This window comes from Cavia porcellus, unplaced genomic scaffold, assembly GCF_034190915.1.
Source record: "Cavia porcellus strain 051 isolate PalLab524CR breed Dunkin Hartley unplaced genomic scaffold, mCavPor4.1 scaffold_38, whole genome shotgun sequence".
Taxonomy (NCBI): Eukaryota; Metazoa; Chordata; class Mammalia; order Rodentia; family Caviidae; genus Cavia; species Cavia porcellus.
This window is the reverse complement of record NW_026947521.1, coordinates 5,199,560-5,215,600: the sequence shown is the minus strand read 5'-3', so window position 1 is coordinate 5,215,600 and position 16,041 is coordinate 5,199,560. Positions and strand designations below refer to the sequence as shown.

General features: G+C 55.2%; 1 protein-coding gene across 1 annotated transcript; it reads right to left on the bottom strand.

Annotated features, from left to right (window-relative positions):
• Window positions 1–5,602: 5,602 nt before the first annotated feature.
• Cimap1c (ciliary microtubule associated protein 1C) lies at window positions 5,603–11,600 on the bottom strand. Its single transcript, XM_003463606.3, has 4 exons — window positions 10,645–11,600; window positions 10,053–10,163; window positions 9,265–9,378; window positions 5,603–8,813 (listed from the first exon to the last, which is right to left on the bottom strand). The coding sequence occupies exons 1-4, from the start codon at window positions 10,763–10,765 to the stop codon at window positions 8,332–8,334; spliced, it is 828 nt and encodes a 275-aa protein (XP_003463654.1). The 5' UTR covers window positions 10,766–11,600; the 3' UTR covers window positions 5,603–8,331.
• Window positions 11,601–16,041: the final 4,441 nt, after the last annotated feature.

Genomic DNA, 16,041 nt, shown 5'->3' with positions numbered 1-16,041 from the left:
TCAATTGGAGCTATGCCCCCCTTCTCCATGTACCCCAAGATCTTATGCCTCACATGTGGTAGTGTGTGGGCTCCTTACCTCTGCACGGGACTCTAAGTGCCCTGAACAGGACAGTCTCCTCACCTGTGTACCTCAAGCCCTATAAGCAGCAGACATTGCTGGAGTCCCAGCTCAGCCACTGCCTGGGACTGGGCCATGGTCTCCTGTTACCTCTTGTTCTGGGGACAATTGCCCACCCCAGATTCAGGTCCTGCCTGGGCCTCCACATAGAAGACATACATGCCCAGCCCCACAGGCTAAGCATGGCCCTTCACCAGCCCTGGGCCAAGTGGAAGTGCCGATAACTAGAACCAGTGCCTCTCTGGAGCAAAGCCAGAGAGCAGCACAACAGAGCACCCCTCTATGGCAGCCAGAACACAGCCACCACCAGCACCCCAAGTTATGGAGGGAAGCACCTGCCAGAGGCTGGGGCAGTTGTCAGGAAAGGAGGAGCCAGGAGACACTGGAGAGTGCTGCAGGTGAGTCCACCCGCCTCCCTACTGGGCTTCTGGGGCAGGGGGGTTGGCTGGGCAAGGGGAGCCCCATAAACACAGTTCCAAGTCCAGTGTCCCAGCCCAAAGGAAAAGAATATGGAGGCTGCAGGATTCAGGCACCCACACCATGCTTGCTGCCCATGAGAACAACAGACATCTTCAACAGCCTGGAGAGAGGTTCAGGTTTACCTGTGTCCTTCCAGCACCCAGACTCTGCTGCACCCCCCATTCTCCTCTCTGGACCTCAGTTTTCCCTCACAGCCACTTTCCAGCATAGGACCCAGGGTGGCATTTTTCCTCAGCCTGGGCCTCCTCCAGTTCTCCCCAGGAGCCTGGAGCTGGGCTCGCGCCCAGCCTGACACAGGCAGGGGACAGTGGGCCAGGCCTGGGAAGGAGCACCAGCTCCGCCCCTCCCAGGGAATCACCTCTCCAGGAGAAGGACCCAGGAGCAGCTGGCACTCATAAAACCCGCTCAGAAAGTCTCCTGACACCCAGTTAAGTACGTGCCTATGCTGGGGGCAGGCTGGTAAATTACACATACCCTCCTGCGCTCCTACCCAGCAGGTGCCTGGAAATGGGTATTTATGCTTCACCATTCAGGGCAATTGCTCCATCACTACACTGAGTGACCCCGTGAGGTGTCCTCTCCCTCCGCTCTCCCAACTTGGGGGCTTCCAGAGGACCTGAGTCCCCCAAGCCCTTACCAAGCTCCCCCAACCCCTAGGCTCCTGTGATCTGGACAGAAGTGGAGGGAGAGAGTGGCCCAGCCCGTCTTCCCTGGACCCCCAGGGTCCCCTCAGGGTCCAGTCAGGACCCCTACTTCACAGAACAGCAGCCAAGGCTCAGAGAGGTTGGGTGACCGGGCAGGGTCACACAGCATCCTCCGTCTCACCTTCCCATTTCCAGACCTTTGTGTCTTCACACCACCCAGTCTGGCAGCTCCATCTGCTTCTCTGCAGACCCCTGGGGGTCCTGGGCCTGCCTGGCTCCCTGAGCCTTGGTGCTCTCTCCCCTCTTCCTTCTTGCTTTCCACTCTGTGTCTCTCAGGCTCCCTCCCCTCTCTCCTGGCCACATCCTTTCTCCCCCAGAGTCCCCACCTATGTTTACCCCCATCCTCCCCAACACTGCCTTTTGGGCTGACGTGGGCCAGGGGTGAGGATAGGGCCTCCTAGGCCACCTGTCCCCCCAGCCCTGGAAGGTACAGTGGGAGCTGGCACAGCTTCGGATGGAGGGGCCTTGTGGCTCCTCCCACTCCTAGCTGCCCCTTACTCAGCACTCTCCTCTTCCTGTCTCTCCCTCTCCCTCCTTCCTCTCTTCCCCTCTCTTCCAGGGATGAATTAATTGAATGTGTCCTCCACCCCTCAGCTCTGGGCTCCTCATGTCCCCCTGGGACTCAGCCAGCTCCTGCCCCTTGGGCCTTGTTAGATTCCAAGAAAGGCAGGATGCGGTGGGCTCTGCGTGCACACACATGTGCACACAGGTGTCCCTGTGCACAGCATTACACCCAGTGCCCTGATCAGGTCTCTTGTGTACACACATGTGTGGCCCATGTACTCCTGAAGACAAGTGTGCACAGGTCTTCATGCGTGCCTGTGCCCTGCATTGTAGACCTCGACACGTCTGCTCTGTGTGTCCACGTCACGGCAGGAGCCTGTGAGCCCACATAGTGTGCCCAAGCATGTGTGTGCTCTGTGCAGTCTCTGGGTTTACACTCATGTCTGTGAGCATGCAATTGCACCCAGAACAATGCAGTGTGCAGGGCACAGGTGTGCGTATGTCTGTATGCCATGTCTGCACACCCTGGCTGGCCTGCAATACCTCCTTTCAGTGCCCTGATGCTGGTTCCTGTCCCAGGTGAGATAGCCGTGGTGCCAGTGGCAGCGTGGCCACAGGAGCCTACAGGGAGGAGGAGGTGGTTTGAGGTGGGTGCTCACTAATGAGGCCACCTCTCTTCCTTCCCAGATGGGAGCCGGTGCCATTAATGATCTCTGCAGTGAGCAGCTCCCTGGGGAAGGCTGCACATGCCCCCTCTCCCTCCCAGAGGCCCAGGGTCCACTTCCCCCCTTCCTGGGCGGTGCAGGAGCCTGGGCATAGCCAGGGCGCGCTGTCTGGTCCCACAGGAGACCTAGGAGACCCAGAAGTCTTGTTGCCTATTGTCGATCTGCTCCCAGGGCTCAGCTGCCAATGTGCCCCTCCCATTTAGAACTCAGCTTTCACCAGCGCGCTGGGCTATGAACAGGCTCAGGGAGAGGAAGCCCCACCCCTAAGTGTGCCTCCCCAACAGGGAACATAAAACCAGCACCAGTCTGGCAGGCAAGAGCCAGCCACTAATGCCAGTGCTGTTTGACATTGGGCAAATCCCCGTCCTTTCCTGGGCCTTCGTTTCCTTGTCCATAAAATAAGCGCAGACCAGAGCCACTCTCCTCACAGAGAGGTACACACATCATTGATGACATGTGACAATTTTGACTAGTACGTGGGTACCTCACATATACTAGGCAAATACTTTTCCACTGAGATACACCCCAGCCTTCATTTATAATTTTTACTTTGAGACACACTAAATTGCCCAAGCTGGGCCCAAACTCGTGACACTCCTGCCTCAGCCTCCTAAGGAGCTGGGATTGCAGGCATGTCGACATACCTGGCTATCTGCTGTTCTAACTATGTATTTATTTTCATGCATCTACTTCATGCACAGTTGTCCCTCACTATCTTTGGGGATTGGTTCCAGAATGCCCTGAAAATACCAAAGCCCCTAAATGCTCCACCTCCTTGTGTAAAATGACCTAACACTTGCATCTAACCTGTGCACATCTCCCAAGCACTTAAAACCCTCTGCGGATTATTTACAATACCAGACACAATGTAAATATTGTGTGACTGTTACATTGTATCATCCAACACTAAACCCTCTGGAGACTGTTTACCGATGCCTGATACAGTATAAATGCTGTGCAAGTAGTCCTTACTGCACAGGCCAGCTCTAGCCCTTCGTCTACAAACTGTTTGCAGTACTCAATACAATGTAAATGCCACGTACATAGTCATTAGGGTGTGTCTTTCAGGGAGTCATGTGACCCGAGTGCTGATTGCACACCTTGGTATATGTGCTGTGTGTGCGCCTGTGCCTCTGGGTTCATGTGCATCTCACATCAAACTCTGACTTCACAAATATTGCTTAAGACATAACTAAAATACCCATTTCCAATTTAAAGAGTAAGCTGGTTTGAAGGGAACTGTTAAGAGTGAGCATCCGAATGTGACAAATGTCCTAGCATACATTAGCGGGTGACTGTGACCATGTGTCCCAGGTTTCCTGCCTGTGGGGGAGGGGACTGAGGGCCCCAGGGCCCCCTGGAGTGAGAAACACAGTGATGTTCCTACCTCGACGTCCTAATCACCATTACAGGAGAATTGGCTGGAGCAGCTGCTGTGGGCCAGGTGGAGCAAGGCCCCCCAAAATAGCAGAGGATAGTGTCCTCCTATGCAACCGAGGGTGAATCACTGGGTACTGAGAAGGCAGAAGTGGTCTGGCTTAGGCAGAGGTGGCTCCAGATTGTCCTGGGTCTCCCTGGGGAGCTCTGTACCCTATCTCCTGGGGAGGGGAAGAGACCCCAGCCTCTCAATAAGCTCCTCTCTGACACCCATCTCCTCCTGGTGCGTGGGAGAGGACAGCCTGTCCCAGAGCCCTCTGTGTCTCCGTCCTCCCAGGGCCTGGTGTGAATCACAGGGATTTACAGCCCGGCCTGGAGTGGGATTTATGAGTCCGCCTCGAGCCCAGCCATGGGGAGGGGCCACCTGTCAGCCCCCCATTGCCGCTGATTGATGCTGCTGTTTCCTGCCAAGAATAACTTTTCCTCCATGAAAAGCAGCACAGAGAAAGACTCCCAGGCCTGAGGGTCCTCATCACCTGCCCTGTGCCAGATACAGCCCCATGCCCTCCCAGTCCCCGCACCCTCAGAGCCCAGCCCACACTGACAAGGAAGCTGCAGAGCCTGAGTTCTGCACTCCCTGACCTGCTGCTCTCACCCCTCTGCAGGGCCTTTCAGAGCCAATCAAGCCAGACATGGTGGCACATGCCTGCCTGTAGCCCCAGCACTCTGGAGGCTGAGGCAGGAGGACTGCTTTGCCTGGGCTACATAGGAAGTTCAGGGCCAGCCTGAACTACATAGCAGACGCTGCCTCAGAAAAACAAAAATTAAAAAATAAAACAAAACTGATCCATCCCAGGTTCCCCCCTGGATGCATGGGGGTGAGTCCCTCCCCTCTCCAGACCCCTGCAGACAGGCAGGGAAGACCTGACGACCTCCAGCTGACAAGTCATCCAGACCCAGCCCTGCAGTACCCATTTTCATCACAGGGTGGCAGCAGGCACCAGGCTGGGCCCAGTCTCCTATCAAGACACGTGGTTTCCCCAGGGCCCAGCACTGTCCCAGAGCCCTCTGTGTGGGAACCAGAACCCCAAGAAAGGAGAACCTGCACAAAGTCACACAGTGAGAGGGGCCATAGCCTAGGCCCCAGTGCCCTGTTGCGGCCCCTGTGCCATAGCAGAGGCTGCAGAAAGGGAGACCCAGTTGGCTGTCTGAGGTGGAGTCCTGAGCGCCTGACTGGCAGTGCTGGACAGGCCTCTGCCCCTCTGAGCCACCCCCGCCCCGCCGTGCCTGCATGGGGCAGTGCTGGACAGGAAGCCACAACTCGGTCCCGGCAGGTGTCCCACCCATGAGAGAAGGGATGCTCCCTCCGCATCAGGGGCTCCCTCCTGACCCCCCAATACCCGGCTCAGCTCCCCCTCCCTGCCCCATGCTCTCTGGGCCCCAACCTCTCTCTCCCCTCTGCCCCAGCCCACTGTGCCCCTCTCCTGTGGGCCCCACCTGCTGCCACAGTGTGTTTACAGCCAGAGGCCACTGCTTTTTATTCCTCTTTGTCTCCCTTCCTCCCCTGAAAGGAAACACTGCTTCCCACCAACTGGGAAGAAAGCTGTACACACACACATGCACACACATGCACACTCATGCACTCCTCCTTCCTGCCTGAGCCTCCTGGGATGGCCAAAGTATTTGGAGTAATTGAAAATGTCGATCTTTATTCTGGAGCATAAACAAGGCAGAGGGACATGGGAGCGGGGAGGGGAAGAGGAGAGAGGAGGAGGGGAGAGGCCAGCAGGAGGAGAGCCTGGCAGAGGCGGAGGCTGGGACACCAGGGTGGGAGGGAGGTGGCTCCTCCACAGAGAACCAGGAGGTGACCTTGACCTCACCACTGCATCCACCAGGAGTGAGGACCAGGAGAGAGGCTGGGACCTCGGATAGCTGAGCAAGAGAGGCCTTGGCTGGTCTTGGTGGGTAAGGCAGCTTCTCCAGCCAGGGCTGGCGCTGGATCCTGCTCCTTCACGGGCAGTGGAGGGGGCATCCTAGCACATGTGAAGAGCATGTATTTGTTCACAGTCCTCACCCATATGCCACAAGGAGTCCATGAGTCCCCGAACACAGGGCCCCCATCTTGCTCCTGGCCTGAGGTCCCCACTCCTCAGCTCCTGGGAATTTGCAGGGTTGACCTTTGGGTTCCAGCAATGCGTGGTGGTCCCCTGTCAGCATCCCACAGGGTCCCGTGATTGCAATTTCATCACCAAGGCCACTTGTGTCCCCAGAGACAAGGGTGCTGAGCCCCCACCCTCCTTCTTCTCCCACTTAGCCATCCCCTGAACTCTGGAGGCCAGTGGTGTTTGTTGAATGACTAATGATCAAGTCTGTGTGATCATGTGCCAGTCCCAGGGCTTAATGACCTGAATGAACAAGTTCAGGTCCTAGAAGGATCAACCAAGGGATTCCTGCAAAGCCAGAAGAGGGGCCCAGCCTTAGGGTCAGGAGAGCTGACCTGAGATGGGGGTTGCTGCTTCATTGAAAGGTCAACTCCAATCTCTCATTTCATTATCTCCATTTTGACCCTTCCTCCCCCTCCCTTCCCTTCCCAGGGGACCATGACCTGCCCTGTGGGACATTCCATCCCTGGAGCCAAGTGTCCACTCCTACCCGTAGCTGGTGGCAGTGAGGAGATAAGGTCCATCTCAAACTGTCAAAAATTAAGATTTATCTCAAGATAAGTATTCATCCCCACAATGACCCTGGTCACAGATGAACATTGACCATGGTCGCTTACTGATCCATATCCCGGTCACACACCTGAACCTTAGAGACAGGCCATCAATCTAGCACATAGCCAAAGTTATTTCCAGGCCCTGGCCCTCAGTTTCCCCGTGTGTCCAGCAAGGGCCTGGACCTGGGATGGGGTTCCGAGGTGGCCCTGGTGACACAGTCTCCTCAGCTACCACCACCTGCCAGCCCCACCCCCATCCAGCCCTTCCAGCCAAGCGTCACTAATTTATGTAGCTGCCATGATAAATAGCACTGTCAGCAAAATGACATCTTTCTAATCGGCTGCGAGACAGATGGGTCCCCTTGTGCCTGCTCTTTCTACAGCCTGGCTGGCTTTGCTGAGGATTGTGGGAAGACAGGATGGACACAAACCCAGGGCCTGGGGACACGGTGGCATCTCGATGGCAGGACTGCAAGCAGGGTGGAAGGTTCTTTCCTAAATGTCAAACTGGGTTTTGGAAAAATCTATCTCAAAGCTGTTCTGCACTTTTCTGTCCAAACTCGGGTTTACTTATTCAACACAATCTTCATTTTCAGTGATAACCTAAATACAGTTTGAGTGTTCTAGGATGAGCCACTCTGTTCCCTCACTGGCCCTGAGGTGGCTTTTTATCTCCATCTCCTGGGACAGTGGCTGCAGAAGGATCCAGCCCTGCCTTGGGCCACCGCGGCTGAGTCTCCTTGCCCCCCCTCGCCCTCCCTGGCCCATCTCCCTCTTGGTGCAATGAGAGGAGCTGGAGCGGGCTGCTTCCAGGGTGTCCTGATCCAGAATTGGGGTGATGGGCATTACATGAGGACAAACAGCAAATGCCAGTCCCCAGCCCCCATGTGACAGGAGAGCTGGCACTGTCCAACCAAAGCAGCCACACAGTCCAGACTGGCACTGCCCCCCCCCCGGCCAGCCACTCTTCTGCCAGCTGAGCTTCCACGGTTGGGGACCAATGAGAGATCTTTCACGGGAGCCTGTGGCCCTCAGACCCTCCTGGCTACCCGAAGGGAATACCTCCTCCACAGGTTTCTCTCCTCCCTGGAGCCCGCTGCCAGCCCTGTGCTCACCTGGTGAGGGCCTCCGCTCCCAGCCTGCAAGCCACCCACGCATTATGTGGAGATCAGCGCTGCCTCTCACACCCCAAGCCTCAGTCACTCTGACTCCCTACCCTGTTCGCTGTCCCTCAGCCTCTGGTCCCCTCTGCACACTTTCATTACCCTCTTTTGTTCTCCTCCACACAGTCTCTGCTTGTCCCCACTGCCTGCTCCTCCCTGGGACGTGGGCCACTGGCCAGGAGTAGAAACACACAGTCCTAGAATTGGGGGAACCTAGCATCTTCCCACCAACTCCTCCTGCCCCAAAGCTCAGAGAGCAGGACCACAAAGGCCACACGGTGTGATGGGGCCAAGTCAGGAGGACCTCAGCTCTTCACGCACTGCCCAGGGCCTGGCCCCTATGGGCCGGACAGGAACTCGTAGACAGGACCAGCTCACAGCCACCTGGGACTGCAGCCAGGAAACAGGAGCAGGGTCCCCAGGAAGCAGCAAGATGTCTGCAGAAGGCAGAAATGAACACACAAATATTTATCTAATGCAGGCACCAGGTCTGCCGGAATAGAAAAATAACATCTGTAGGGTGGAGAGGGTGAGCCGCAGGCTCAGTCTCCGATGTCCACCACCAGAGGGCACAGGTGGGCCGAGTGCCTGACGCCCATGGTGAAGGCGGGCGCACGGGGCTTGTGCAGGGTGACCTGCTGCACGTCGTGGGAGCCGGGCCCAGGCCGTGGTGTGTGGTCCAGTGGGTAGGCGTGGCGTCGTGCCATGCTGTATGCCGGGCTGCGGTTCTGGTATACGGAGGGCTCTGGCCGGGCGTGTGCAGCTGGCCCAGGACCCCCAGCCACATTCTCCCAGTAGAACCAGTTCTTAACTACAGGAAACAGACTGAAGCAAGGGGCAGACCGGTGGACGGGGGTGGTGGGCCCCAGTGAGAGGGGCAGCTGGTAGCAATTGGGGGCCGGGTTGGGATCCATCACTCGAACTGGGCACCGATAGCCAAAGGAGTACTGGGGAGCCCTGCACTCATCGGGGGGATGGGTCTTCTCCAGATTATAGTGGCAGGGGGCCAGTGTGGGGCTCAGACCTGAGGATGACAGGAGGAGGGAAGAGGTTCTGTCCCTGGCCCCAGCTGATGGGCCTGGGGTCAGAGCTGAGGCCTTGCTTGGGCACCTCGGGAGCAGGGAAGGGAACAGTGTGAGGCCGGGGAGGGAACAGTACAAGGTCAGCAGGACAGTGACACATTTGTCATGACATAAAATCCACCAATGTCATTGCAGTGTCAGCATCAGGCTTTCACTGTGGTACCCTGGACCCAGGACAGCACAGGTAAGGATGCTTAGCATGACAGTGCTGCAGCCTGGGCGTAGCCTACGACGGATCCTCGTGACACACGGTGACACAAAGTGAGGCTACAGTGTGATGCTGACGTGACACTGCGGGAGATGCTGTCATCCCCAGATCCACCCTCCTCCTTGTTCCTGCTAGGGTCTCCCAGCCCCAAGCTCCCCACCCCACCTCTGCCTGGCGCCACTCACGCAGGCTGGTGACACGGCCATCCATGGGCACCTGTGGGCAGCTGGACATTCCAAAGCGGGTTATTTTGGGATCCAAGCAATAGCAGGGTCCTGGGCTACAGATGTCTGTGATCCCTGCAGGGTGGTCACAGAGGAACCGTCAGAAGCCTGGCCTCCTCCAGGCAAGACTGTCCCCTCCCAACAAGAGGGAGGACTTTCTTCAGATTCCTGCACCTCTAGGGTGCTGGGTCCTTAACTTGCTTATCTGTGAAATAGGACTTTGATGGCATGACCGACATTCTGAAGAACTGACCCAGGGGAACGGAATAACTGCAGGAACAATGCAGAGCTGGTCAAAGACCAGAGCCGATAGTAATGACAGCCACATGGCTACTGTTAGTACTGACAAAAGCCCAGGCCAGGCCGGAGAGTCCCTTGCCTCTCCCCAGGAGGAGCCCAACAGGTACCTCGACTCCAAGCCCAGCCTCTCCTCCTGCAGACTCAGGTCTGCAGTGGCCTCTGCTCCTCCGCCCTAGAGCTGCTGCACCCACCACGTCCCTGCTGCCCCCCTGACAGCATGAGGCATCCAGAGCTGAAGGGCCCTGCTTTGCCAGACAGGTGCCAGTGTCCCTTTCTGGTCCCCTGGAGACATCTGCCTTGGGGGTGGGCACTGAGGAAGCCTCCTTCTGTCCCTCTCAGGGCAGACCCTGGCTCCCATGTCCGTGGCCACAGAAGATAGCTCCAGGTCTCTCCTGTCCCCAGCCCCAACTGTCACCCCACCTCCTGGCATGTTGGGGACACCCGCTCACGCTTCTCTGAGTGCTTCTTGTGCAAGGTGAACACTGGCCCCCGGACCATGGAGCTGTCATGAGCCACGTAGCCCGTGCACGATGGCCGCAGGTACTTGGCGGGCCCCGGACCTGGAAGGACAGACAGGGTCCTGGTCAGAGGCAGGAAGCCCAGACCCAGGGTACCCTGAGAACATCAGGGTCTTTCTTGACTCTTCCTGTTGCCACTGCCAAATGCCCCAAACTGGGATCCTTCAACCCCCCTGACCACCTGGTAAGGTGGAATATTCCTAATTTTCTCACATTAAAGATGAGAATATTGAGGCTCATTAAAGATGAGAAATATTAATCTCACCAGGAGTGGTGGTGCACCCCTGTAATCCTAGCACTTGGAGGTTGAGGCAGGAGGATCATTGAGTGTTTGAGGCCAGCCTGGGCAACATAGCAAAACCCTGTCTCAAAAAAATAAAATCCAAGTAGCTAATACTGCTGGCCTTGGGTTTCGCATAGAGCAGCATATGTTCCCTAAGGCTTTAAGAGCATCCTGTGGAGTTCACAGTGGGGGGCCCCCACCTCAGCAGGCCAAGCCCAGGATGGACAGGGTGGCTCTCACCTCTGATCAGGGCCATGATGACAGGGGTCTGCTTCACCTCCTGCCTTGAGGGCAGCTGCTCCTCCTTTTCTGGGTGCTGGCCATAGAACACAGAGTTGTTAGCTCCCTTGGGCAGCCTCATAACTGAAGCTAGATGCCCCTGCGAGGGACAAAAGGGGGCTGGGCAAAAAGGTGTCCTCTTCCAGCTCCTCGGCGTCGGGCGCTGGTGATGTCACGGCAGAACTTGGACACAGAAGGCTGAGTGTTTATTTCTCCAGTTGCCGTGGCAGCGGGCCGTGGCGTGGAATTCTATGCTTGAGCCCAGTTGTGGAACCCTGATCCCCACACAGGCTAGCCAGGGGAACCTAGGACACCTGCCTTCCTCCTGGGCCCCAGTGGGTGCTCCAGGCTGTGGACCAGAATGGAAAAGGATGGGTGGCAGGTCCTTCCCCTTGACCTGCTGCCATCTGTCTACTCGGGTTTGGATGAGCCTTCCCTTCCGTAAAAGCCTGTTTTTCAGGCTGAGGTTGTGGTTCCATGGGACAACACTTGTCTGGCATCTGAGGCCCTGGGTTCAATCCCCAGGACTGGGGGAAAAAATAAAAAATTATTTTTCCTTGCAAATGTTTAAGCCAACTATTTCTCACAATGATGTAAGTGTCTGTCGGTCCCTTTCCCAAGGATACTACTTTGTCTCTAAGATCCAGCTCTAGTTGAAGGATACTTGGCAAATATAGGGATCGAAGGGGCAACCCTACCCCCCAGCCACTTCCCTTACAGCCCCTACATGACTGAGGGTCTCGGGCTAAGCAAATGGGGGACCTCTTCCCCATCCTGAGAATGTGGGAGGTTGGAACCAGGCCTGTCATTCACATGTGCGACTCAGACTGGGATTTGATCTAAATTGAGCAAGAGGTCCCTGTTCCAGGAACCAGGATGCTGGCACTGAGGAGTCGTTACCACCAAGGCACAGAGAAGGAGACTGAGGCCAGCCAAAGTCCACAAAGGTCAGGACTCCTCCAAAGTAGCCTGGTGCAGGAGCTGAGTGGAACATACGAAGTTGGGGGCTGCTGGGGACCATAGCCTGGCCTCAGGGAGCCAACGCTACTCAGAGGTCACACAGTCTGGGAACCTGGACAGCAGAGCCATCCAGGGGTGGCACAGCCTCCTCCCTCTGTCCTATGCACACTGAGCGGCCCCCTCCTCCCCAGTACCCCTTCTCTTCATCTCCAGCACAGGCCAGCTTGCCCCAGAGGCCACCTGAGATAGGAGGGTGCAAGGGCCACCTCCCATCGGGCCCTGGTTTCCTTGTGGCCAGTGCCTTCCAGCCGTGCTATCGCCACAGCAAGCCTGGGGACTCTGGATCTCCTGCCAGGCCCTTGCTGACACGTGCCTGAGCCCACCATCATGGAAACCCACGATGCCCAGCCCTCCTCCTCATCCCTGGCCCTCCTGCCTGCCAGCACACTGACCTAGCCCTCTACTCTGACCAGCTTGCCCACCCCGTCCCCACAAGTGATCCCCAGCTCTGCTCCTTCCCTACCCTCCTCCAGCCCCTCATTTCTTGCTCCTAGCAGAGAACTGAGGCCATCAGATGGAGACTCTCCCCAGCATGCCAGACCTGCATATCTGATGTCCCTACATCCAGTTCCCACTGGGGCTCACCAGCCTCCTGTCTCAGCACACTTGTTCCTGTCTGCTCCTTCCAGCCACACTGTGATAGCCAAGGTACCTCCCGCCACACAGACTACTAAAATCTTCCCTAACCAGGTGTGGCGCCACCTGTAATCCCGGCATTTGGGAAGCTGAGGCAGGAGGATCACACATTCTAGCCCAGTCTGGCCAGTTTAGTGACTTACTGACACTTGTCTCAAAAACTGAAAAGAGCTAGGGATTAGCTCAGTGCAGAGGCCTTGGGTTCAAAAAAAAAAAAGAAAAATGAAAGAAAGAAAAAACTTTTCCTGCCCCAGTGTCTCCTCCACCTGGACCAACTTCTAAGGGGACCCTTGGCATGATCTCTGCACCCCTACCTGCACTCTGACTCACCACAGAGGCTTCGGGCCCATAGCCCCACCCAGCCTCAGTTTGACCAGAGGGCCCCCACTTGTGTGTGGCAGCCACTGCCTGTGACACACTTCCCCCTCTTCCAGATTGGGCTCCATGCTGGACCAAAATGACTGAGCACAGTGTCTTCACCCAGCTCCCATTCCTGTCCCACAATCTCCTCCCAGAGTCCCTACACTTTCACAGATTCTCTGCTGGCTCCTCTGCCTCCATGAAACCATTCAGCACTGATGGGAATGATTTATCACAGAGAGAAACCAGCCAGGCATGGTGGTGCACGCCTGTCATCCCAGCTCTTGGGAGGCTGAGGCAGGAGGATTGACATGAGTTTGAGGCCAGCCTGGGCCACACAGTAAGACGCTGCCTCAAACAAAAACAAAACCAAAAAACCAACTCTGCACACAGGGAGAATGGAAACCCCCTCACCAAGTGGCACCAGGGACATCCTAGTGAGGGCTCAGGAGGTGCCAGTTGCTTCTGGGAGAACAGACATCTTTTCTGGGGTCTCCCTACGGGGGACCTAGAATCTGAACAATCCTGAAGAAGCCAAAAAAACACAGATCAAGATTCGCTCTACAGAATAACTGCCTGTCCTTGTCATGAAAGATAGATGACTGAAGTCCTGGGCCTCAATGACAGACACTCAACAGGTGACAACCAAGGGGGACCAGGAAGCCGCACTTTCTCTTGCTACAAAGGACATTGCTGGGAAAATGGGCAAAACCAGACATAAACACCTGCGGCTCAGGTCTGATTTGGTTCCCATGTTGATTTCCTGATGGCGATAGCTGCAGTCATGCTGTGGAAGACCTGTCCTTGTTCTTAGAACTGCCCAGGGCAAAAGGAAGAGTATTTCTGCAACTCACTCTCAAATGGTTCAGAAAAGAAAAATGTCTATACATAGCAAAGCACTTTAAATGGGATAAAACACTAACATTCAAGAAATCAAAAAGAAAGAAAGAAAGAAAGAAAGAAAGAAAGAAAGAAAGAAAGAAAGAAAGAAGAAAGAAAGAAAGGAAGGAAGGAAGGAATCCAGGTGAAATTGTGTGGGAAAATATTTGTAGTAGTTTGGCCACTTTTATGTAAGTCTGAAATTATGTCAATAAAAAATTCAAAAGAGCAAAATATGGGCCTGGGATTTAGCTCAACAGCACAAACACCTACCTGGCAAGCATGAGGTCATGAGTCTGATCCCCAGTTTAAAAAAACACACACACAGCATGGTGGCACACATCTGTAATCCTGGGTACTCAGGAGGCTGAGGCAGGAGGAGTGCATGGTTGAACCTAACTTGATACGACCTTATCTCAGAATAATAATTTTAAAAAAGGATTGGCAATGTAGCTCAGAGCTTTTTGATTTCCACTCTCAGTATCACCAGAAAGAAATTTTTTCAGCCAAAAAAATACATCAGCATCTCTGGGCTCAGCCTTGGTGTTTGTCTCACTTTGTACTACAGTCCTCTCTCCTGACTGTCCACCTCCTCTTCCAATTCCAGCACTGTTACCCAACGATCTCTGAACATGTATTTCTCTGGATCAGACTTTCTTAGGAGCACTAAACTCACAGTTCAATGTCTGCCCAGGGTCACCCACATTTCCCCGAGCACCTCAAATCAACACACCCAAAGATTGTCTTGAGGTTTCCCACCCTGTTGGTCTCAGTGCTCAACACCACCCTCCATCCAAGTGCCCAAGCCAGAAGCCCAGGCTTCTCCCAGACCCTCCCTCATTCATACTCCCCACATCCAACTAATCCCCAAGTGACTTCAGACTCCTGTGTGTAGCTCCCCTGTGTCTCAGCCCCTAGCACAGTGCCTGGTTCCAGGTCTATGCTTAGAAAATACTGAATGGGTGAGCTGCACAACTGACCAGCTAGGGAAATAGCACCCCCAACCCAGGAGGACAGCCCTGCCTCCTGAGTCCCAGGCACACACCATGTCAGGCTCAATGGACAAGCATGCATGTTTGTATCAGTCATCATGTGCTGTGTAACAAACTGCCCTCTAACACTAACAATTTAAAACACTACTCTCCTACTGCCACACAGTGGTTTAGAAAGGATTTTTCTGGGGTTCTGGCTCCTGGTGTCAGGAAGGCCATGGTCATCTGAAGATGACAGAGCTTGCATGTCCACACCAAAGAAGGCTTAACACCATGAAGGGCTACTGGCCAGAGGCCTTAGCTCACCCCACACAGGTCACCACAGGCTGCATGCTGTCCTCAAATGAGCCATCTGAAGGGAGCAGAGCACAAGTCATGCCTCCTCTGTGACCTGGAAGCCACATTGTCCTCTGGGCCACAAAGCCCAACTCTACTCACACACAAGGGCAGGAAGGGCAACAGGTGGGGTCACTGAAGGTGTCTTGGAGCCTGGCCTACACTGGTTTTCACTATGCAAGGACAACTGGTGGTGTGGCCAGGAGGGCTGAAGTCTAGGATGCTGAAGACAAAACTCAGAGTTCCCTACCGCTGACCTACAGTCCAGCCCTTTTTCAGTTTTTGTTTTGTTTTTTACTCTGAAACAATGTCTTCATCACTTTCCTCATCGCTGGAACACAGTACCCAACATAAACAATTTAAGGAAGGGGAGGATTGTTTGGGCTCCTGTTTTGGTCTATAATGCATGCACAAGACCCTGAGTCCCTGGGTTAACCCCTAGTACCAAAAGAAAACAAAAGTCTTGTTCACTAGCTCCAAGACAGGATAGCATGGCACAGGGGCCTGGCGGAGAAGAGCTGCTCACTGCGCAGTGGACAGGAAGCAGAGAGACAAGAGGGACCAGGGAGCAGAAAAACTTTCCAGGCCACACCCCTGACCCACCCTCACTCCATCAGGCCCCACCTCCTACAGCAAATCAGTTATAATCCCAGGATCCAATCACCTTCTAAAAACCCCAACCATGAGCCCACCAGGTTTGGGGGGATATCTAGATATAAACCATAACAGCCAGGGCCTAAGTTGCCCAAACTGGCATTGAACCTGTCATTCTCTTGCTCTAGCCTCCTGTGTAGTGGGGATAACTGTGTGGGGTTCTAAGTACCCTGTCCACTCTCACCTGTCCAGGTGTCTCTTGGTCTTAGCCTTGCTTCTCCTCCCAGACTCCTGAGAACTACCGTCACTTTCTAACCACCTGGCCTGTCCGTCACTTTCTAGCACCCTCTCCTCTACACACCCTGGCTGCTCTGCACTTCGAGGATAGGAGAAAGGTGCAGATAGGTGACACGCTTCCCAGGGCCACACCAAAGTGGCTTGGCAAGACCATGTCTGGCTTCCGAGCCCACATTCTTTCCACTGCCCTGCCCGCTGCCAGCTCAGGCCTGGTCTTCCACACCCAATGTGAGCGCCAGTCCAA

What these genes read in the sequence shown, in the direction of transcription:
- Cimap1c (XM_003463606.3), bottom strand. Translation starts at nt 10,765, where the DNA reads ATGAGGCTGCCCAAGGGAGCTAACAACTCTGTGTTCTATGGCCAGCAC. An exon ending in CAAGAAGCACTCAGAGAAGC is followed by an intron (nt 9,379 to 10,052) that starts GTGAGCGGGTGT and finishes ACCACCCTGCAG; the next exon opens with GGATCACAGACATCTGTAGC. An exon ending in TGGCCGTGTCACCAGCCTGC is followed by an intron (nt 8,814 to 9,264) that starts GTGAGTGGCGCC and finishes TGTCATCCTCAG; the next exon opens with GTCTGAGCCCCACACTGGCC.